This window comes from Ranitomeya variabilis, chromosome 2 (assembly GCF_051348905.1).
Source record: "Ranitomeya variabilis isolate aRanVar5 chromosome 2, aRanVar5.hap1, whole genome shotgun sequence".
In the NCBI taxonomy this organism is placed as follows: domain Eukaryota; kingdom Metazoa; phylum Chordata; class Amphibia; order Anura; family Dendrobatidae; genus Ranitomeya; species Ranitomeya variabilis.
Genome location: NC_135233.1, coordinates 827,207,001 through 827,230,374, shown reverse-complemented (window position 1 = coordinate 827,230,374; position 23,374 = coordinate 827,207,001). Strand labels below are relative to the sequence as shown.

The following is a 23,374-nucleotide window of genomic DNA, read 5'->3' as shown; positions in this document are numbered from 1 at the left end:
AATGCAACCACCGCAAAATATAGAAAAGTGTTTGATGAAGGAACACAGGTATCAGTGCATGCCTTAACCCCTTCATGACCCAGCCTATTTTGGCCTTAATGACCTTGCCGTTTTTTGCAATTCTGACCAGTGTCCCTTTATGATGTACTGTAATAACTCGGGAACGCTTCAACGGATCCTAGCGATTCTGAGATTGTTTTTTCGTGACATATTGGGCTTCATGTTAGTGGTAAATTTAGGTCGATAATTTCTGCGTTTATTTGTGAAAAAAATGGAAATTTGGCGAAAATTTTGAAAATTTTGCAATTTTCACATTTTGAATTTTTATTCTGTTAAACCAGAGAGTTATGTGACACAAAATAGTTAATAAATAACATTTCCCACATGTCTACTTTACATCAGCACAATTTTGGAAAAAACATTTTTTTTTTGCTAGGAAGTTATAAGGGTTAAAATTTGACCAGTGATTTCTCATTTTTACAACAAAATTTACAAAACCATTTCTTTTAGGGACCACCTCACATTTGAAGTCATTTTGAGGGTTCTATATGGCTGAAAATACCCAAAAGTGACACCATTCTAAAAACTGCACCCCTCAAGGTGCTCAAAACCACATTCAAGAAGTTAAGAAGTTTATTAACCCTTCAGGTGTTTCACAGCAGCAGAAGCAACATGGAAGGAAAAAATGAACATTTAACTTTTTAGTCACAAAAATTATCTTTTAGCAACAATTTTTTTATTTTCCCAAGGGTAAAAGGAGAAACTGGACCACAAAAGTTGTTGTCCAATTTGTTCTGAGTACGCTGATACCTCATATGTGGGGGTAAACCACTGTTTGGGCGCACGGCAGAACTCGGAAGGGAAGGAGCGCCATTTGACTTTTTGAATGAAAAATTGGCTCCAATCTTTAGCGGACACCATGTCGCGTTTGGAGAGCCCCTGTGTGCCTAAACATTGGAGCTCCCCCACAAGTGACCCCATTTTGGAAACTAGACGCCCCAAGGAACTTATCTAGATGCATAGTGAGCACTTTAAACCCCCAGGTGCTTCACAAATTGATCCGTAAAAATGAAAAAGTACTTTTTTTTCACAAAAGAATTATTTTAGCCTCAATTTTTTAATTTTCACATGGGCAACAGGATAAAATGGATCCTAAAATTTGTTGGGCAATTTCTCCTGAGTACACTGATACCTCACATGTGGGAGTAAACCACTGTTTGGGCACAAGGTAAGGCTTGGAAGGGAAGGAGCGCCATTTGACTTTTTGAATGAAAAATTATCTCCATCGTTAGCGGACACCATGTCGCGTTTGGAGTGCCCCTGTGTGCCTAAACATTGGAGCTTCACAAATTGATCTGTAAAAATGAAAAAGTACTTTTTTTTCACAAAAAAATTCTTTTAGCCTCAATTTTTTTATTTTCACATGGGCGACAGGATAAAATGGATCCTAAAATTTGTTGGGCAATTTCTCCTGAGTACGCCGATACCTCATATGTGGGGGTAAACCACTGTTTGGGCGCATGGCAAGGCTCGGAAGGGAAGGCGCGCCATTTGACTTTTTGAATGGAAAATGAGCTCCAATCGTTAGCGGACACCATGTCGCGTTTGGAGAGCCCCTGTGTGCCTAAACATTGGAGCTCCCCCACAAGTGACCCCATTTTGGAAACTAGACCCCCCAAGGAACTTATCTAGATGCATAGTGAGCACTTTAAACCAACAAGTGCTTCACAGAAGTTTATAACGCAGAGCCGTGAAAATAAAAAATAATTTTTCTTTCCTCAAAAATGATTTTTAGCCCAGAATTTTTTATTTTCCCAAGGGTAACAGGAGAAATTGGACCCCAAATGTTGTTGTCCAGTTTGTCCTGAGTACGATGATACCCCATATGTGGGGGTAAACCACTGTTTGGGTGCACGGCAGGGCTTGGAAGGGAAGGCACGCCATTTGGCTTTTTGAATGGAAAATTAGCTCCAATCATTAGCGGACACCATGTCGCGTTTGGAGAGCCCCTGTGTGCCTAAACATTGGAGCTTCCCCATAAGTGCCCCCATTTTGGAAACTAGACCTCCCAAGGAACTAATCTAGATGTGTGGTGAGCACTTTGAACCCCCAAGTACTTCACAGAAGTTTATAACGCAGAGCCATGAAAATAAAAAAAAAATTTCTTTTCTCAAAAAATTTTTTTTAGCCCTGAATTTTTTATTTTACAAAGGGTAACAGGGGAAATTTGACCCCAATAGTTGTTGTCCAGTTTCTCCTGAGTACGCTGATACCCCATATGTGGGGGTAAACCACTGTTTGGGCACACGTCGGGGTTCGGAAAGGAAGTAGTGACGTTTTGAAATGCAGACTTTGATGGAATGCTCTGCGGGCGTCACGTTGCATTTGCAGAGCCCCTGATGTGCCTAAACAGTAGAAACCCCCCCACAAGTGACCCCATTTTGGAAACTAGACCCCCAAAGGAACTTATCTAGATGTGTGGTGAGCACTTTGAACCCCTAAGTGCTTCACAGAAGTTTATAACGCAGAGCCGTGAAAATAATAAATACGTTTTCTTTCCTCAAAAAAAAATTTTTTAGACCTGATTTTTTTATTTTTCCAAGGGTAACAGGAGAAATTTGACCCCAAGAGTTGTTGTCCAGTTTCTCCTGAGTACGCTGATACCCCATATGTGGGGGTAAACCACTGTTTGGGCACACGTCGGGGTTCGGAAAGGAAGTAGTGACGTTTTGAAATGCAGACTTTGATGGAATGCTCTGCGGGCGTCACGTTGCATTTGCAGAGCCCCTGATGTGCCTAAACAGTAGAAACCCCCCCACAAGTGACCCCATTTTGGAAACTAGACCCCCAAAGGAACTTATCTAGATGTGTGGTGAGCACTTTGAACCCCTAAGTGCTTCACAGAAGTTTATAACGCAGAGCCGTGAAAATAATAAATACGTTTTCTTTCCTCAAAAAAATTTTTTTTAGCCCTGATTTTTTTATTTTCCCAAGGGTAACAGGAGAAATTTGACCCCAAGAATTGTTGTCCAGTTTCTCCTGAGTACGCTGATACCCCATATGTGGGGGTAAACCACTGTTTGGGCACACGTCGGGGTTCGGAAAGGAAGTAGTGACGTTTTGAAATGCAGACTTTGATGGAATGCTCTGCGGGCATCACATTGCGTTTGCAGAGCCCCTGATGTGCCTAAACAGTAGAAACCCCCCACAAGTGACCCCATTTTGGAAACTAAACCCCCAAGGGAACTTATCTAGATGTGTGGTGAGCACCTTGAACCCCCAAGTGCTTCACAGAAGTTTATAACGCAGAGCCGTGAAAATAAAAAATCATTTTTCTTTCCTCAAAAATAATTTTTTAGCCCGCAATTTTTTATTTTCCCAAGGGTTACAGGAGAAATTGGACCCCAAAAGTTGTTGATCAGTTTCTCCTGAGTACGCTGGTACCCCATATGTGGGGGTAAACCACTGTTTGGGCACACGTCGGGGCTCGGAAGGGAGAGAGCACCATTTTACTTTTTCAACGCAGGATTGGCTGGAATCAATGGTGGCGCCGTGTCGCGTTTGGAGACCCCCTGATGTGCCTAAAAAGTGGAAACCCCTCAATTCTAACTCCAGCACTAACCCCAACACACCCCTAACTCTAATCCCAACCCTAACTACAACCCTAACCCCAACACACCCCTAACCCTAGTCTTACCCCTAATTCCAACCCTAACCCTAAGGCTATGTGCTCACGTTGCGGATTTGTGTGGATTTTTCCGCAGTTTTTGAAAAATCTGCAGGTAAAACGCACTGCGCTTTACCTGCTGATTTACCGCGGATTTCCAGTGTTTTTTTGTGTGGATTTCACTTGCGGATTCCTATTATGGAGCAGGTGTAAAACGCTGCGGAATTGCACAAAGAATTGACATGCTGCGGAAAATACAACGCAGCGTTTCCACGCTGTATTTTCCGCACCATGGGCACAGCGGATTTGGTTTTCCATAGGTTTACGTGGTACTGTAAACGTGATGGAAAACTGATACGAATCCGCAGCGACCAATCCGCTGCGGATCCGCAGCCAAATCCGCACCATGTGCACATAGCCTAATTCTAACCCTAATTCCAACCCTAACCCTAATTCTAACCCTAATTCTAACCCTAATTCTAACCCTAGCCCTAAGTGCAACCCTAGCCCTAGGTGCAACCCTAGCCCTAGGTGCAACCCTAGCCCTAAGTGCATCCCTAGCCCTAAGTGCATCCCTAGCCCTAAGTGCAACCCTAGCCCTAAGTGCAACCCTAAGTGCAACCCTAAGTGCAACCCTAGCCCTAAGTGCAACCCTAAGTGCAACCCTAGCCCTAAGTGCAACCCTAAGTGCAACCCTAGCCCTAAGTGCAACCCTAAGTGCAACCCTAGCCCTAAGTGCAACCCTAGCCCTAAGTGCAACCCTAAGTGCAACCCTAAGTGCAACCCTACCCCTAACCGTACCCCTAACCCTAATGGAAAAACAATAAAAATAATTATATTTTCTATATTTTATGGGGGTGATAAAGGGGGGGGATTTATTTACTATTTTTTTTATTTTGATCGCTGTGATAGAACTTATCACAGCGACCAAAATGTGCAGGAACGAATCTGCCGGCTGGCAGATTCGGCGGGCGCACTGCGCATGCGCTCGCCATTTTCCAAGATGGCGGCGCCCATGAAGAAGACGGCCGGACACCGGGAGGGACATCGGAGCTAGGTAAGTATGGGGGGGTGGGATTGGAACACGGGGGGGGGGGGGGGAAATCGGAGGACCTGGGGAGCGGACAGGAGGACCGGGGGAGCCGACAGGAGGGAGGAGGGGAGCGGAACGGAGATCGGGGCAAAAAGGACGACTGGGGAGGTGATCGGTGGGGTGGGGGCAGATCGGGGTCTCCAGCCATGGCAGATGCTATTGCAGCATCGGCCATGGCTGGATTGTAATATTTCACCATTTTCATAGGTGAAATATTACAAATCGCTCTGATTGGCAGTTTCACTTTCAACAGCCAATCAGAGCGATCGTAGCCACGGGGGTTGAAGCCACCCCCCCTGGGCTGAAGTACCAGTCCCCCTGTCTCTGCAGATCGGGTAAAATGGGAGTTAACCCCTTCACCCGATCTGCAGGGACGCGATAATTCTGTGACACAGCATATGCGTCACAGGTCGGATTGGCACCGACTTTCATGACGCATACGCTGTGTCACAGGTCGGGAAGGGGTTAAAGAGAATTTGTCACCAGATTTTGCTACCCCATTGGAGAACAACATAATGTAAGAGAAGAGACCCTGATTCCAGTGATGTTTCACTTACTGGGCTATGTTATTTATTTTTATAAAATCACTGTTTTACCTGCTGCAGATCTACCAGTTCTCTGAATCCTGAGCTCTGTATAACTCCGCCAACACCCAATTGGCAGCTTTCTGGGTACACTGTGCATAGGCAGAAATCTGCCAATCAGTGGTGGGGTTATATAGAGAGCATGAGTATGGAGGACTAAATGGCAGGTTTACTAGTTCCTAGTGTTAAAGGGAATCTGACAACATGAGGTAAGGGTAGAGACCTGGATTCCAGTGATGTATCACTTAGTTTACTGAGTGTTGCAGTTATAATAGAGTTACAGTTTTCTCTGCTGATGAGCTAATAGGGCAGCACGGTGGCTCAGTGGTTAGCACAGCAGCGCTGGAGTCCTGGGTTCAAACCCCACCAAGGACAACATCTGCAAAGAGTTTGTATGTTCTCTCCGTGTTTGCGTGGGTTTCCTCCGGGTTCTCCGGTTTCCTCCCAGATTCCAAAGACATACTGATAGGAAATTTAGATTGTGAGCCCCAACGGGGACAGCGATGATAATATATGTGCAACCTGTAAAGAGCTGCGGAATAGGTTAGCGCTATATAAAAATAAAGATTATTAAAATAAAGATTATTTATTTAGAGATAACATGCTGATTTGTGTTTAGACTTACCTATACTACTGGTTTGCCGCTTTCTGTGTATATTATATAATGACAGTAAGCTGCTAATCGGTGCTGGGGACATGGTTTGACTAGCTCAGTTGTCATGTAGTGATAATCTCCTGCTGATAAAACACTGATTATACTGAAAGATCAAACAGTAAAGCAAGTAATACATTGCTGTAATCAAGCTCTCTTCCACACATCATGGTGCTCTCACATTACATAGCAAAAATCTGGTGACAGATTCACTTTAATCTATTGATAAAACTGTGATTACATCAAAGTCAAGCAAACCAATAAGTGACACTTTGCTAGAATCAGGGTCTATGTCTCTAACTTATGCTAAGTTATGACAAGGCTAAGCGCCAGAATATGCCATCTAATAGATGTGCTATTTCTGGGGCAGTGGAAGGATAGTGTTATTAGTCTGGGAGGGGGCCAATATCCATGGCCCCTTTCCAGCCTATTAATATCAGATTAATATTAGCCCGCAGCTATCTGCTTAGCCTTTGCTGGTTATTAACCCTTTCAACCCCGAGACAGTTTTCACCTTCATGACTAAGCCAAATTTTACAATTCTAACCAGGGTCACTTAAATAACTCTGGAACGCTTCAACGGATCCCACTGATTTTGAGAATGTTTTATATGACATATTGTAATTCATGACAGTGGTAAAAAATTTTTGCTATGACTTGCATTTATTTGTGAAAAAAATCAGAAATTTGGAGAAAGTTTTGCAATTTTCAAACTTTTAATTCTTCTGCCATTAAATCAGAGTTATGTCATACAAAAGAGTTAATAAATGACATTTTCCACATGTCTACTTTGCATCAGCACAATTTTTGAATCATATTTTTTTTGTTAGGTAGAAGGGTTAAAAGTTCACCAACGATTTCTCATTTTTACGAGAAAATTCTATATGACAGAAAATACCCAAATGTGACGCCATTCTAAAAACTGCACAGCTCAAGAAGTTTATTAACCCTTTGGGTGCTTCACAGGAACTGAAGCAATGTGGAAGGAAAAAATTAACATTTACCTTTTTTCACAAAAATTTTACTTCAGACCCCTTTTTATTTTCAAAAGGAGAAAATAGGCAGGACAATAGGTTGTGGTGCAATTTTTCCGGAGTACGCCAATACCCCATATGTGGGGGAAAACTACTGTTTGGACTAATGGCAGGACTTAGAAGAGAAGGAGTGCAATTTGACTTTTTGAATGCAAAATTTGCTGGAATCATTGGCAGGCGCCATGTCGCGTTTTAAGAGCCCCTGATGTGCCTAAACAGTGGAAACCCTCAACAAGTGACACCATTTTGGAAACTTGATCCTTCAAGGAACTTATCTAAATGTGTGGTGAGCACCTTGAACCCCCAGGAGCTTCAAAGAAGTTTATAACGTAGGGCCGTGATAATAAAACACAAATCACATTTTTCCCACAAAAATGTTTTTTAGCCCCAAATTTTGCATTTCCATAAAGATAACAGGAGAAATTGCACAATACAGTTTGTGGTGCAATCTCTCCTGAATATGTCTATATGTGGGGAAACATTACTGTTTGGGTGCATGGCAGGACTTGGAAGGGAAGGAGCTCAATTTGACTTTTTGCATGCAAAATTTGCTGGAGTGCCGAAACAGTGGAAACCCCCCACAAGTGACCCCATTTTGGAAACTAGACCCTTCAAGTTACTTATCTAGATATGTGGTGAGCACTTTGAATCCCTAGGTGCTTCACAGAAGTTTATAATGTTGAGCGGTAAACATAAAAAGTCAAATTTTTCCAGCAAAAATGTTCCTTTAGCCCCAATTTTTTTATTTTCACCTAGGTAATGTGAGAAAATGTACCATGTGAGAACATGTACCATATCATTTGTTGTGCAATTTCTCCTGAGTATGCCAATACCCAATATGATGAGAAAAACTACTGTTTGGGCGCACAGAAGGGCTCAGAAGGAAAGGAGTCATTTGGCTTACTGAATGCAAAATTAGCTGGAATGATTAGCAGATGCCATGTTGCATTTGGAAAGCCCTTAATTTGCCGAAACAGTGGAAACCCCCACAAGTGACCCAATTGGTGACCATCTTGAACTTCCAGGTGCTTCACAGAAGTTTATAACGTTGAGCCGTGAAAATAAATCACATTTTTCCCACAAAAATGTCCTTTAGCCCCAACTTTTTTATTTTCACAAGGGTAACAAGAGAAAATGGACCCTAAAATTTGTTGTGCAATTTCTCCTGACTATGCAGACACCCCATATGTGGGGGAAAACCACTGTTTGGGTACACACAGGGCTCAGAAAGGAAGGAATAAAACACAGATTTTGATGGAATGGTCTGATGGGGTTATGCTGTGTTTGGAGAGCCCCTGATGTGCCTAAACATTGGAAAACCCCAACAAGTGACACCATTTTGGAAACTAGACCCCTCAAGGAATTTATCTAGAACTGTGTTGAGCACCTTCAACTCACAGATGCTTCACAGAATTTTACAACGTTGATCTGTGAATATGAAAAAAAAATTCCAACAAACATCTTATTTTAGCCCCAATTTTTTTCATTTTCACAAGGATAGCAGTAGAAAATGGACCCAAAAATTTGTTGTGCAATTTCTCCTGAGTACACCGATACCCCATATGTGGTCAAAAACTACTTCTGAGGCACAATGCAAAGCTCAAAAAGGGAAGAAGCGCCATACTGGAATTCAGATTTTGCTGGACTCATTTGAGAGTTCCATGTCACAATGGTAGAATCCCTGAGGTGCCAGACAGCAGAACAAGCATAAGTGTAACGATTTTACAAACTACACTCTAAACGAATTCATCTAGGAGAGCAGTGATTATATTAACACTAGTGATGAGCGAATATACTCGTTACTCGAGATTTCCCGAGCACGCTCAGGGGTCCTCCGAGTATTTTTTAGTGCTCGGAGATTTAGTTTTTCTTGCCGCAGCTGAATGATTTACATCTGTTAGCCAGCTTGATTACATGTGGGGATTCCCTAGCAACCAGGCAACCCCCACATGTACTCATGCTGGCTAACAGATGTAAATCATTCAGCTGCGGCGAAGAAAACTAAATCTCCGAGCACTAACAAATACTCGGAGGACTTGAGTAACGAGTATATTCGCTCATCACTAAAAATGAACAAACACAAGCAGTTCTGGAATCGTTTTTTTTTTTTAATGCCGTTTTGTGTGTGGTAAAATTGATAAGACAGCTTTATTCTTCGGGTCAGTACTATTACAGCAATACCACATTTATATAGTTTTTTTTATGTTCTGGATCTTTTACACAATAAAAATTATTTTAGAGAAAATAATTTTGTATCGCTTTGTTCTGAGAGCTATATTTTTTTTTTCTTTTTGCTGACGGAGCTGTGTGGCAGCTTGTTTTTGCAGGACAAGATCACGGTATGTTTTCAGCGATATCATTTTTATTTAAATCCGTCTTTATTCAACTTTTTGATTGGCGGTATGATAGTAAAGCATCATTTTTTGCTTTTTTATGGTGTTCATTGAAGGGGTTAACTAGTGAGATTGTTTTATAGGTCAGGTTATTTCGGACGCGGCAATACCAAATATGTGTACTTTTTTGTTTTTACATAAATAAATGTATTTACTGGATTCATATTTTTTTCAGGTTTTTTCGTGATTTTTAAAAAAACATTTTTAATAACTTTTTTTTATATTGCCCCAGGATGGGACATCAGCTTCACACTGACAGATCGCTGATCCAATACTCTGCAATGCTTCTGCATTGCAGAGCATTAGATCAGCGTCTGACATGCAGGTAGGAAGCGTGTCAGCTCGTGCTCTCAGTATGAGCTAAAAGGTAACCTTCCCTGGGTGATCCGGCGGCCATCTTTCGGCCCAAGGTCACCACGGAGACCATCGTCAGAACGCGATCGCAGTCATGTTATGCCCATCAACATCGCTGTCACAATTAACAGAATCATCAGAAGGGTTACATGTCCACGATTGGTGCTAGCACCAATCACAGGTGTTGCTACAGGGTGTTAGCTCTCATATAGAACTGACACAAATATATGATCGAGGTGGCGCTCAGCATTACCCAGCGCGATCGTGAAGCTATATATATATATATATATATATATATATATATATATATATATATATTTATTACAGAGGTTTGCAGGAACATAGCTCCCACAGCCCCATACATATACGGCTCATGTTGAGAACGGGTTAAAAATCAGGGTGACCCCACATTTTATTTTTAGGGCCCCCCTTTTTAATAACCAGTAAAGGCTACGCAGTTAGCTGTGAGCTTTTAATAATATAGAAGGTACGAAAGGCTAGCACTCGACTGTTGAGGATATGACGGTGCAAGTGAACGGAACCAGTAGTCCCATGAACCATCCAAATATATAATCACTGCACACGTACTATGGAATATGCTTGATGCAGGTGAACAAGTTTATTGAAATAATTGTTGCAGTAAGGTGAACTGAAGAAGCGATAGGCGTAAATGACGTTTCGGCCAGCTCGTGGCCTTGATCACATCATCGCTAAAAATAAATCATACAAAAGTAATGAATAACTATATACAAAAAGTAATAAATAACAATATACATAACATATCTACATATATACAGTTCTAGAATACATGTCAAAACACCATAGTCAGAGTGATTCATATGATGCCAAATACTAGTACATCTACCATGTATGGTGAAATGGACGAAAAATAGAACAACCAGGAGAACTGGAGGTAGATATGGCGTGCATTGGAGCTGGAGAATAAGGAGATGATAAACATAATGTAACATAATGTAACATACCCTGGTGAAAGGTTCCTTGTATACTGCCGTATTAGAGTGTTTACTAAGGGTGTCAGCCAAAGATAGAGGAATAAGGTAATCCTATAAAGAATGATGGAATATAGTCAGTAGTGGCCATGGTACAGGAAGGCTGTAACGTACTCGCAGATCTATACTTTTGCTGCTACTCATAAACGTGACCGTATGATGTAAAATGGGGCATACGTGCACCCATTGCTGTAAAACAGACAGGAATATGATATCCGCTAGGTTCATAATGAGGGGACTACGGTATACTTGCCAATTGAGTGCCTTTGTTGTAACAATTGCACCAGGCTGGTCGTCGTAGTATGCGGCACCTGTATAGGTATGGCTATGGGGATATACAGACATATAGTGAGATGAATCTGTAGGTTCAGTTCATAAAAGGTCAGAACAGAGAACTATAGTGTACTTGCCAATGTGATTTTAATGTTGTATGTCCTATAGTCCATCAGACGCCCCGAATAAACGGATCGTGTACATAAGTATAGCTGTGGGAATAGACATACACAGGGTAAATGAGTAGTCAGATAGGCTTATAAGATAATTGTATGTTATATGCGCTACCTGCCAGTATGCAGACCCAGTCCTGGCCCAATTATACGGATCCCCTGCTCTAGAATCAGTGAGAGCTGTGGTGCACGGATGTTTTGCTATAAGAGAAAAAGATGTAAGGATGGGGTTTAATGGATGTCCCGAGTAACTTATCTGGTAAGTGAAGTCTCACATCCGCAGTCCGCTGGTGGCGTTCGTGGCTGGGAGGCAGCGTAGGTGGCCAAATGGAGGATGCAGACACAGACAGTGTCGTTGCTGAGGAATGGCTGCCATGTTCAGTCTGGCAGTACTCTATAAAGCCCCGGCCGGGCTTTATAGAGTACTGCCAGACTGAACATGGCAGCCATTCCTCAGCAACGACACTGTCTGTGTCTGCATCCTCCATTTGGCCACCTACGCTGCCTCCCAGCCACGAACGCCACCAGCGGACTGCGGATGTGAGACTTCACTTACCAGATAAGTTACTCGGGACATCCATTAAACCCCATCCTTACATCTTTTTCTCTTATAGCAAAACATCCGTGCACCACAGCTCTCACTGATTCTAGAGCAGGGGATCCGTATAATTGGGCCAGGACTGGGTCTGCATACTGGCAGGTAGCGCATATAACATACAATTATCTTATAAGCCTATCTGACTACTCATTTACCCTGTGTATGTCTATTCCCACAGCTATACTTATGTACACGATCCGTTTATTCGGGGCGTCTGATGGACTATAGGACATACAACATTAAAATCACATTGGCAAGTACACTATAGTTCTCTGTTCTGACCTTTTATGAACTGAACCTACAGATTCATCTCACTATATGTCTGTATATCCCCATAGCCATACCTATACAGGTGCCGCATACTACGACGACCAGCCTGGTGCAATTGTTACAACAAAGGCACTCAATTGGCAAGTATACCGTAGTCCCCTCATTATGAACCTAGCGGATATCATATTCCTGTCTGTTTTACAGCAATGGGTGCACGTATGCCCCATTTTACATCATACGGTCACGTTTATGAGTAGCAGCAAAAGTATAGATCTGCGAGTACGTTACAGCCTTCCTGTACCATGGCCACTACTGACTATATTCCATCATTCTTTATAGGATTACCTTATTCCTCTATCTTTGGCTGACACCCTTAGTAAACACTCTAATACGGCAGTATACAAGGAACCTTTCACCAGGGTATGTTACATTATGTTACATTATGTTTATCATCTCCTTATTCTCCAGCTCCAATGCACGCCATATCTACCTCCAGTTCTCCTGGTTGTTCTATTTTTCGTCCATTTCACCATACATGGTAGATGTACTAGTTTTGGCATCATATGAATCACTCTGACTATGGTGTTTTGACATGTATTCTAGAACTGTATATATGTAGATATGTTATGTATATTGTTATTTATTACTTTTTGTATATAGTTATTCATTACTTTTGTATGATTTATTTTTAGCGATGATGTGATCAAGGCCACGAGCTGGCCGAAACGTCATTTACGCCTATCGCTTCTTCAGTTCACCTTACTGCAACAATTATTTCAATAAACTTGTTCACCTGCATCAAGCATATTCCATAGTACGTGTGCAGTGATTATATTTTTGAAAGCTTTTAATAATAGGCTGGAAAGATCCATGGACAGTGGCCCTTGCCAGAATAATAACACCAGCCCCCAGCTGTCAGCTTTCCCTTGTCTGCTTATTAAAAATGAGGGGATCCCATGCCATTTTTTTCTCATTTATATTTACTAGGTAAACACATGTACAGTAAACTACACATGCACTGCACTAATTATTTATCTCACTGACATCTATCTATTCTGAGGGTTCACTCTGTGATTTGACTGTACTCGGTTAATGAAATGTCGGGTTTTCTACATGTTTGCGTAAAAATTAGGTATCCAAGAAGTATTGTTTCTCCTTGCAGAGATTGACATGCTAAGTATGAAGAGATGAGGAGACTTAAAGCCGCAATGCTCCTCTGGGAAATATGCAAATTGTCTCTTCAGGGAGGAAGAGAACTAGAACTCTAGTGCCACCTATTGGAAGTAGCAATCCTAAAAGTATCCTAAGTCATGTGACAAGGCTTGTTAAAGGGTTGACATTGACTTTTAGGATAGCTACTTCCAGTAGGTGTCACTAGAGTTCTAATCCTCTTCCTCTCTGAAGAGACTATTTGCATTTTAAAAATTGTATGGCACACGCATCGTCCGTATGCCGTGCGATTTTTTTTCTTCCATCCATTGACTTTGCATTGGTGAGTCTCAGCCATTTTACGTACCAGGCTGTGATTTTTCCTTACCTCAATTCCATTAAAACTGCCTAATTGAAAAAACTGTTGTGAATGCAATGCAATTTTTTTCTCCCTTGTCGACTTTATACGCAGCTGTGAGTGCAGCCTTAATGAAGAAATCCACCTCCTGGTTGTTTAACCCTCTGTCAGGGGCAAGGGCAATATGTTTCATAACGAGTTTAGGGGCATTGCGCCTGTCCGGCACAGGCTAGAAAATTGGCTATATTTTCCTTTTTTTTTAAATTTCAATGCTCTAAAAGTGATCAGTTACCTTAATAGGAATGTAATAAATGAGAATACATATAATCAGGTGTAAAAAAAAATGTTTAAGAACCAGAAAAGTAATATGTTTCTATGTCTTGAGCATCCTCCTCACTCTCTCCATCTTGATCTGTATCAGACACATCTGGACATTCTTCCACATCATCTTCTGAATCAATGTCACTTTCTTCCCCTAAATCTTCTAGCTGTATGGGGTCTGTCTCATCATCAATCAGTATATTTTGCACTTGCTCAACATGAAGGGCATTGGACAAGTCAAATATTCTCCTCGCCATTTCAGAAGAAAAGCTGAAGCAAGAGAGAGAATATGTGTTAGGGCGCAATGTGCCTGAGAAGCACAATCTTATTTCTAACAAAACCTTTTATGACAAATCCACAAATTTAGCACTAGCTATTCATAAAACAAGCTAAAAAAACAATTGGGATGAATAAAAACAGCAAATTCTAATCGTCAAAGGTGTGACGTGTTCAGGGGCAATGAGCCGGAGAAGCCAAAACACTGATATCTGATCTCCTACAGCTCTGCAGCACAAGAGGCTTCTCAGGTTTCACACAGCCTTTAAAGTTAGGAAGGTACTGGGAGGAGGGTGTTTCCCAGACAAACCACTGAAAATAGAGAAATGAAACTAAGGGTACCGTCACACAGTGCAATTTTGATCGCTACGACGGCACGATCCGTGACGTCGCAGCGATCATATGATTATCGCTCCAGCGTCGTAGACTGCGGTCACACGTTGCAATCACGGCGCTGGAGCGATGCCGAAGTCCCCGGGTAACCAGGGTAAACATCGGGTTACTAAGCGCAGGGCCGCGCTTAGTAACCCGATGTTTACCGTGGTTACCAGCGTAAAAGTAAAAAAAAACAAACCGTACATGCTCACCATCTGATGTCCGTCCGGTCCCTTGCCGTCCGCTTCCTGCTCTGACAGATCCGGCCGTACAGTGAGAGCAGAGTGCAGCGGTGACGTCACCGCTGTGATCTGCTCTCACTTTCCGGCCGGCAGACAGTCAGAGCGGGAAGCGGACGGCAAGGGACCGGACGGACATCAGATGGTGAGCATGTACGGTTTGGTTTTTTTTACTTTTACGCTGGTAACCACGGTAAACATCGGGTCACTAAGCGCGGCCCTGCGCTTAGTTACCCGATGTTTACCCTGGTTACCAGCGAACGCATCGCTGGATCGCTGTCACACACAACGATCCAGCGATGTCAGCGGGTGATCAAGCGACGAAAGAAAGTTCCAAACGATCTGCTGCGACGTACGATTCTCAGCAGGATCCCTGATCGCTGCTGCGTGTCAGACACTGCGATATCGTAACGATATCGCTAGAACGTCACGAATCGTACCGTCGTAGCGATCAAAATGGCACTGTGTGACGGTACCCTAAGGCTAGGTTCCCATTGCGTTAATGGGATAGCGCTAACGGACAGCGTTGCACGGCGAAATTAACGCCGTGCACCGCGTCCGTTAGCGCTCCCATTGCCGGCAATGTTAGAGCGCATTGCTAGCGCGTGTCATTTTCGGCACGCGCTAGCGATGTGCCGGTCTTTTGTAGCGCGCCTCGGACGCTGCTTGCAGCGTCCGCGGCACGCCAGAGGTCCGTTCCCCGCTCTCGCAGATCGGGGATCTGCGAGAGCGGGGACGTTAACGCGACCCCTGAACGCGGCCCCGAAAAAGACATTGCGTTAGCGCAATCCGCTAGCGCTAAACGGATTGCACTAACGCAATCTGAACCTAGCCTAAGGGTACTGTCACACAGTGCCATTTTGATCGCTACGACGGCACGATCCGTGACGTCGCAGCGATCGTATGATTATCGCTCCAGCGTTGTAGACTGCGGTCACACGTTGCAATCACGGCGCTGGAGCGATGCCGAAGTCCCCGGGTAACCAGGGTAAACATCGGGTTACTAAGCGCAGGGCCGCGCTTAGTAACCCGATGTTTACCCTGGTTACCAGCGTAAACGTAAAAAAAACAAACAGTACATACTCACATTCCGGTGTCTGTCCTCCGGCGTCTCAGCTTCTCTGCACTGTGTAAGCACAGCGGCTGGAAAGCACAGCGGTGACGTCAGACGTCACCGCTGTGCTCGCTTTCTGGCTGGCCGGCGCTCACAGTGCAGAGAAGCTGAGACGCCGGAGGACAGACACCGGAATGTGAGTATGTACTGTTTGTTTTTTTTACGTTTACGCTGGTAACCACGGTAAACATCGGGTTACTAAGCGCGGCCCTGCGCTTAGTTACCCGATGTTTACCCTGGTTACAAGCGAACACATCGCTGGATCGCTGTCACACACAACGATCCAGCGATGTCAGCGGGTGATCAAGCGACGAAAGAAAGTTCCAAACGATCTGCTACGACGTACGATTCTCAGCAGGGTCCCTGATCGCTGCTGCGTGTCAGACACTGCGATATCGTAACGATATCGCTAGAACGTCACGAATCGTACCGTCGTAGCGATCAAAATGGCACTGTGTGACAGTACCCTAAGTGAGCTGCGCCTGTCAGATCAGTTGCCCCTGACGGAGGGTTAGGGTACTGTCACACAGTGCCATTTTGATCGCTACGACGGTACGATTCGTGACGTTCTAGCGATATCGTTACGATATCGCAGTGTCTGACACGCAGCAGCGATCAGGGACCCTGCTGAGAATCGTACGTCGTAGCAGATCGTTTGGAACTTTCTTTCGTCGCTTGATCACCCGCTGACATCGCTGGATCGTTGTGTGTGACAGCGATCCAGCGATGTGTTCGCTTGTAACCAGGGTAAACATCGGGTAACTAAGCGCACGGCCGCGCTTAGTAACCCGATGTTTACCGTGGTTACCAGCGTAAACGTAAAAAAACAAACAAACAGTACATACTCACATTCCGGTGTCTGTCCTCCGGCGTCTCAGCTTCTTTGCACTGTGAGCGCCGGCCAGCCAGAAAGCGAGCACAGCGGTGACGTTTGACGTCACCGCTGTGCTTTCCGGCCGCTGTGCTTACACAGTGCAGAGAAGCTGAGACGCCGGGGGACAGACACCGGAATGTGAGTATGTACTGTTTGTTTTTTTTACGTTTACGCTGGTAACCAGGGTAAACATCGGGTTACTAAGCGCGGCCCTGCGCTTAGTAACCCGATGTTTACCCTGGTTACCCGGGGACTTTGGCATCGCTCCAGCTCCGTGATTGCAACGTGTGACCGCAGTCTACATGTGCCTTTGAGGTTCGGGAGTTGTAACCTTCTTGTGTTTAGAGATGGGACTGTGTGTAGGGTTTTCAGGTCAGCCTTGGCTCATGTGGTGTCTGTCCTCCTTTCATAAAGTTTGCGACAGCACCGTTCTTGCCTCGAGCAGAGTTTGCGCAGATTTCTCTCCCAGCAGTCTTTAGTTAAATGGTGCCGCTGACAGCTCAGATTTAGATCTCAGCTCATTGATGAGCAGACATCTTCCTCTGTGCACGCGTCGCCATCAATGCCAGGAGATGAAGCAGCACAAACGCTAACCGTGGCAAGGACGCCGCTATGGCGAAATTTAGAAAAGGAGGATATTACAGACATCAGAGGCAGATGGAGGGGCTGGGCAGACCTGAAGACCCTTCTCACAGTCCCGCCATGTTGCACCAAAAAGGTCATTACAGACTTCAAGTGCAGATTAAAGAACAATCAGGATACAGATTACTTCACTAAAATTATCTATTGACTCTGTATAACTGCGCCATTATAGCCATGGCTTTACTTGTGATGCCACGTTCTCTTTACATCTGCCTTTGCAGCAGGTATGTCCCCTGTGACAGCAGTAATGCAGTGCAATCTCATCCATCATCATAGCGGGTATATAGGGTATCCTGGGATGGACCCATAGAGAGTATATATAGGGTCTACAGCGATGAACCCACAAAGGGTATAAAGGGTCTACAGGGATAGACCCATAGAGGATATATAGGATCTACAGGGATGGACCCAGAGGGTATATAGGATCTACAGGGATGGACCCATAGAGGGTATATAGGGTCTACAGGGATGGACCCATAGAGGGTATATAGGGTCTACAGGGATGGACCCAGCGATGTTCTGCGCCATACAACATAAGTGGCTTCTCACATCAGCCACGTAGTCCGTTAACGCCGCCATTGAATGCAATGTCGGACCCACAATGGGCGTGCACTAGCCATGTGCAGTCATTGAGTGACGGACCCTGAGACGTGGGCTGTAGCGTTTCCGGGTCCGTCACTGCTAGCGCAAATAGAGCTAGCAGATGCTCCATCTGCGCTAGCGCGATGACAAATTGGCACTTGCGTTAACAGCAGCCCGTTAACGCATGTGTTGAACGGGCTGCTGCTAACGCAATGTGAACCTAGCCTTATAAAGCACTCCCAAGACAGTGTCGCATCCAGCTTCAAGCACCTCCTCTGCCAGGTTTATCATCTGCTCTCCAGCAAACCATACTTAAATCCTCTCAAAACCCCAAGCCCTGTCTATGCGCATCCAGATCTGTTCTTCCATGCAGGGATACGCACAAACTTCACCATTTTCAGATGTGCTCTTCATAACTGTTTGCTGCAACTGGAGCTAATGCGCCAAGCTGACAGCCGTGAGCCACATGTTAGGGAGCCCTGACCTACACTATAAAAGCTGTCCCATACTATCCGACCTGCAGGTGACATGGCGGTAACTGTTCTCCTTGTGCACACAGAGCCCTCAGTTGTGCTGGCAGACTCACACCATTCACCAGCAGTGAAGCTATGCTATGGCCCCCACACACAGGAGTCAGCGCGGGACCGGCGTGCCTGCGGCACTGACACTGTGAAGCAATGGCCAATCCTGCCTTCCACGTGCATGAGCACTTCTAACTAGCAACTTCCGCCCTCACCTCGCTGTGTGCGGCGGCGGCGCCGAGTGATGACGTCATACAGCGGAAGTCAGGTTTGAAGCTGTGGCGGGCGAGGAGGCGGCTGTGGCGGCGCTCATGGAGCTGTCCCCGGGCGGCGGTGATAGCGGCATCCTTACAGGTAGCGCCCGGTGCTTCCCAGCTCACATACGGTTTCTGTGCATGCTTTATCTCCTGTCGTGCAGCGTTGCCATGACTACTAGGAGCACTGTACACTGTAGGGACAGACTATGAGAACTAAGACAAAATTTCCTTGCCTATTGCAACCAATCACAGCACAGCTCTCATTTTTTAAGGCAACCTGTCGGGTAATGCTATTGGCCTGCAGATATTGGGTTACTCTTCAGGCTGGCAGCAGGTTGGCTGTGGGAGAAAGTGAGCTTTATTCCTTCAGGGAGCTGCCGGCTGTCAGTCATACAGGCGTACCAGCGTAGCTACAGTCACAGCATTGAGTGACGGTTGTACACACGCTCCAGCACTGATGTACAGCCGGCTGTCAGTCATACAGGCGTACCAGCGCGGCTACAGTCACCGCACTGAGAGTGATGGTTGTACGCACGCTCCAGCACTGATGCACAGCCGGCTGTCAGTCATACAGGCGTACCAGCGCGGCTACAGTCACAGCATTGAGTGACGGTTGTACGCCCGCTCCAGCCCTGATGTACAGCCGGCTGTCAGTCATACAGGCGTACCAGCGTAGCTACAGTCACAGCATTGAGTGACGGTTGTACACACGCTCCAGCACTGATGTACAGCCGGCTGTCAGTCATACAGGCGTACCAGCGCGGCTACAGTCACCGCACTGAGAGTGATGGTTGTACGCACGCTCCAGCACTGATGCACAGCCGGCTGTCAGTCATACAGGCGTACCAGCGCGGCTACAGTCACAGCATTGAGTGACGGTTGTACGCCCGCTCCAGCCCTGATGTACAGCCGGCTGTCAGTCATACAGGCGTACCAGCGTAGCTACAGTCACAGCATTGAGTGACGGTTGTACGCACGCTCCAGCACTGATGCACAGCCGGCTGTCAGTCATACAGGCGTACCAGCGCGGCTACAGTCACCGCACTGAGAGTGATGGTTGTACGCACGCTCCAGCACTGATGCACTGCCGGCTGTCAGTCATACAGGCGTACCAGCGTAGCTACAGTCACAGCATTGAGTGATGGTTGTACGCGCGCTCCAGCACTGATGCACAGCCGACTGTCAGTCATACATGTGTACCAGCGCGGCTACAGTCACAGTACTGAGAGTGACGGTTGTACGCACGCTCCAGCAGTGATGCACAGCCAGCTGTCAGTCATACATATGTACCAGCGCGGCTACAGCGGCGGTTGGCACCCTAAACACAGATACGAGATTGGTGCCCCCACTCACCGTCGGCTGACCCTATGACTCCTATTGTACGCCCTGACATACGTGTCTCATATGCGCCAGCATTTATACTTAACCGGAAATGATAGGCGGGATTGAGGAGCAATTAGTGTGTATGTATATATATATACATACATAACACACATATCATACATATACATACATAACATACATATAGGCCTATTTGTGGCAGGGTGAGATACACGGACAAAGACAATAAGTGCAAAACAAAAAGGTGCTCGTGCTTAAAAGTAAACCTCACTACCTCTGTCTCCTGCTGATATAAGCCCTGCCTGACTGTGGGGGTTGGCACCCTACTTGTCAGCGGATATGGCGCCCCCACTCATCAATGGCTGACCCTGGGACACCCTACTGATATTGTAATGATAGTTTTATCTAGAATTCTAGAATATGCATGTCCACGTAGTATATTGCAGAGCCCACGTGGTATATTGCTCAGCCACATAGTGTATAGCTCAGCCACGTAGTATATTGCCCAGTGACGTAGTATACAGCACAGAGCCACGTAGTATATTGCCCAGTGACGTAGTATATTGCCTAGTGACGTGGCCCAGTGACGTAGTATATTGCCCAGCCATGTAGTATATTGCCCAGCTATGTAGTATATTGCCCAGTGACGTAGTATACAGCACAGAGCCACGTAGTATATTGCCGCGGCAGCTTCCGGTCCCAGGGTGTGATGACGTCGCGGTCACATGACAGTGACGTCATGACAGGTCCTGCTCGCACAGGGCCTGTGATGACGTCGCGGTCACATGATCGTGACGTCATGGCAGGTCCTGCTCGCGCAGGGCCTGTGATGACGTCACGGTCACATGACCGTGACGTCATGGCAGGTCCTTCTGCCATACGATAATTGGTACCGGAACCTGCCGCTTGCACAGAGCGGTTACCGGAGGGTGGCGAGGAACGGGAAAGGCAGCGAAAGGTGAGTATATAATGATTTTTTTATTTTTTTTAAACATTTTTAACATTAGATCCTTTTACTATTGACGCTGCATAGGCAGCGTCAATAGTAAAAACTTGGTCACACAGGGTTAATAGCGGCGGTAACGGAGTGAGTTACCCGCGGCATAACGCGGTCCGTTACCACTGGCATTAACCCTGTGTGAGCCGTGACTGCGGGGAGTATGGAGCGGCCGGCCGGCACTGACTGCAGGGGAGTAGGGAGGGACTAATTGGACTGTGCCCATCGCTGATTGGTCGCGGCAGCCATGACAGGCAGCGACGGGCACAGTCCATGCGACGACATGCACCATGCGGCGACATGCACCATGCGACGACATGCACCATGCGACGACATGCACCATGCGACGACATGCACCATGCGACGACATGCACCATGCGACGACATGCACCATGCGACGACATGCACCATGCGACGACATGCAACATGCGACGACATGCAACATGCGACGACATGCAGCATGCACCATGTGACGACATGCACCATGTGACGACATGCACCATGCGACGACATGCACCATTCGACGACATGCAACATGCACCATTTGGCGACATGCACCATGTGATGACATGCACCATGCGACGACATGCAACATATGACATGCAGCATGCGACAACATGTGACATGCGGCAACATGCAGCATGCAACATGCAATGACATGCGACGACATGCAACATGTGACATGCAACATGCCACATACAGTACGTACATACATACAACATACATACAGACATACAGTACATATAACATAGAGTACATACTCACCATCACTTGTCACTTTGATCCCCGAAGCCAGTGTCATCTGTAAAAAATATTAAAATAATAAACAAACACTATACTCCCTGATCCGCAGAAATCCAATTAAAACGAGTGTCCCTCGACGATCTCCCGTGGAGAGCAGGAGCATCAGCTGATGCGACCGCTCTCCAGGGGCTTCAGGAATACAATGATGGAAGGTATCCTTCCACTATGTATGCCTCACAATGTATTCCTACGCCCCTGTGAGAAAATAGTCCCTAGTCTCACTTTATGCCATTGCTGTTTGAGAAATTTTCCCAGGCAGCAATTGCCATAAAGTGAGACTTTGTCCTAAGGTAACCTCTCAGTGATGCACTGCAGGAGCCATTGTCTCCTGTCAGTGTGTCACTGAGGGTCCTATAGAGCAGTGACATCACCCGATGTCACTGTTCTATAGGGGAGATCGTCGTGGGACACTCGTTATTAATTGGACTACGACGGACAGGTAGTATACGGTTTATTATTTTACGTTTTTTGCAGGCGCTGAAGTATGGTCAGTATGGTTAAATGAATAATATTAAAATACTTTTTTCCTAATGTGTGTGTGTGTTTTATTAACCCTTTATTAGTATTGAATTAATAATGGATAGGCGTCTTATTGACGCCTCTCCGTTATTAACCCGAGAGGGGCTAAGTGCTGGATTTGGAAGTGCTTACAGATGCGCCATTTCTGGGGCAGCTGCGGACTGGTATTTGTAGCCGGGGGGGACCAATATCCATGGCCCCTCCCTAGGCTATGAATATCAGCCCGCAGCTGTCTGCGTAGCCTTTCTGGCTATAAAATATAGGGGGACCCCACGTCATTTTTTTGGGGGTCCCCCTATTTTAATAGACAGTAAAGGCTACGCAGACAGCTGCGGGCTGATATTCATAGCAGGCTACAAATATTGGCCGTCGGCTTTCCCCCTCTGGCGCAGAAAATTGCGCTGGAGCCCACTCCGTTTTTTTCCATTTTTTTAAATTAAATTCAACAAACATCGGCCTTTCTATTATATATCTATGGATATATCTATCTATAGATATATTTATAGATAGATATATCTATAGATACATAGATGTATCTATCCATATATCTGGCTGCTTTCACACATCAGGTTTTTGCCGTCAGGCACAATCCGGCGAGTTTTGTAAAAAACGGATCCATTTTTTTCCGCCGGAGCCGTTTTTTTCTCATAGAGTTGTATTAGCGCCGGATTGCGCCTGATGACCACACGTTTCATCCGTTTTTTGCCGGATCAGTCAAAAAAAGCTGTTTCCGCCGGACGGAAAACACATACAGAGGAACGTTTTTTCTGTCCGGCAAAAAAAACGCACAGTGACGGATCCGGCAAAAACCGTATGAAACTGAGATGTGAAATGATGAATCCGGCCTCCGAATCCATTTTTTCATGCATGTTTCCATTCAAATCATGCACATTTTCCGTTTATT

The 23,374-nt window shown here is 45.4% G+C and overlaps 1 protein-coding gene across 4 annotated transcripts in view; it reads left to right on the top strand.

Annotated features, from left to right (window-relative positions):
* Positions 1-18,660: 18,660 nt before the first annotated feature.
* MCPH1 (microcephalin 1) overlaps positions 18,661-23,374 on the top strand; it is a 435,753-nt gene continuing 431,039 nt past the window's right edge. For 3 of the 4 annotated variants that reach the window (XR_013221834.1, XM_077290054.1, XM_077290055.1), the window contains exon 1: positions 18,661-18,906. Coding sequence is in view for 3 of the 4 variants with exons in the window: in XM_077290054.1 (XP_077146169.1) it covers positions 18,864-18,906 (43 nt within the window). In the remaining variant the exon portion in view is untranslated. The remainder of the gene's footprint in view (positions 18,907-23,374) is intronic. The other variant, XM_077290052.1, reaches the window with a different exon arrangement.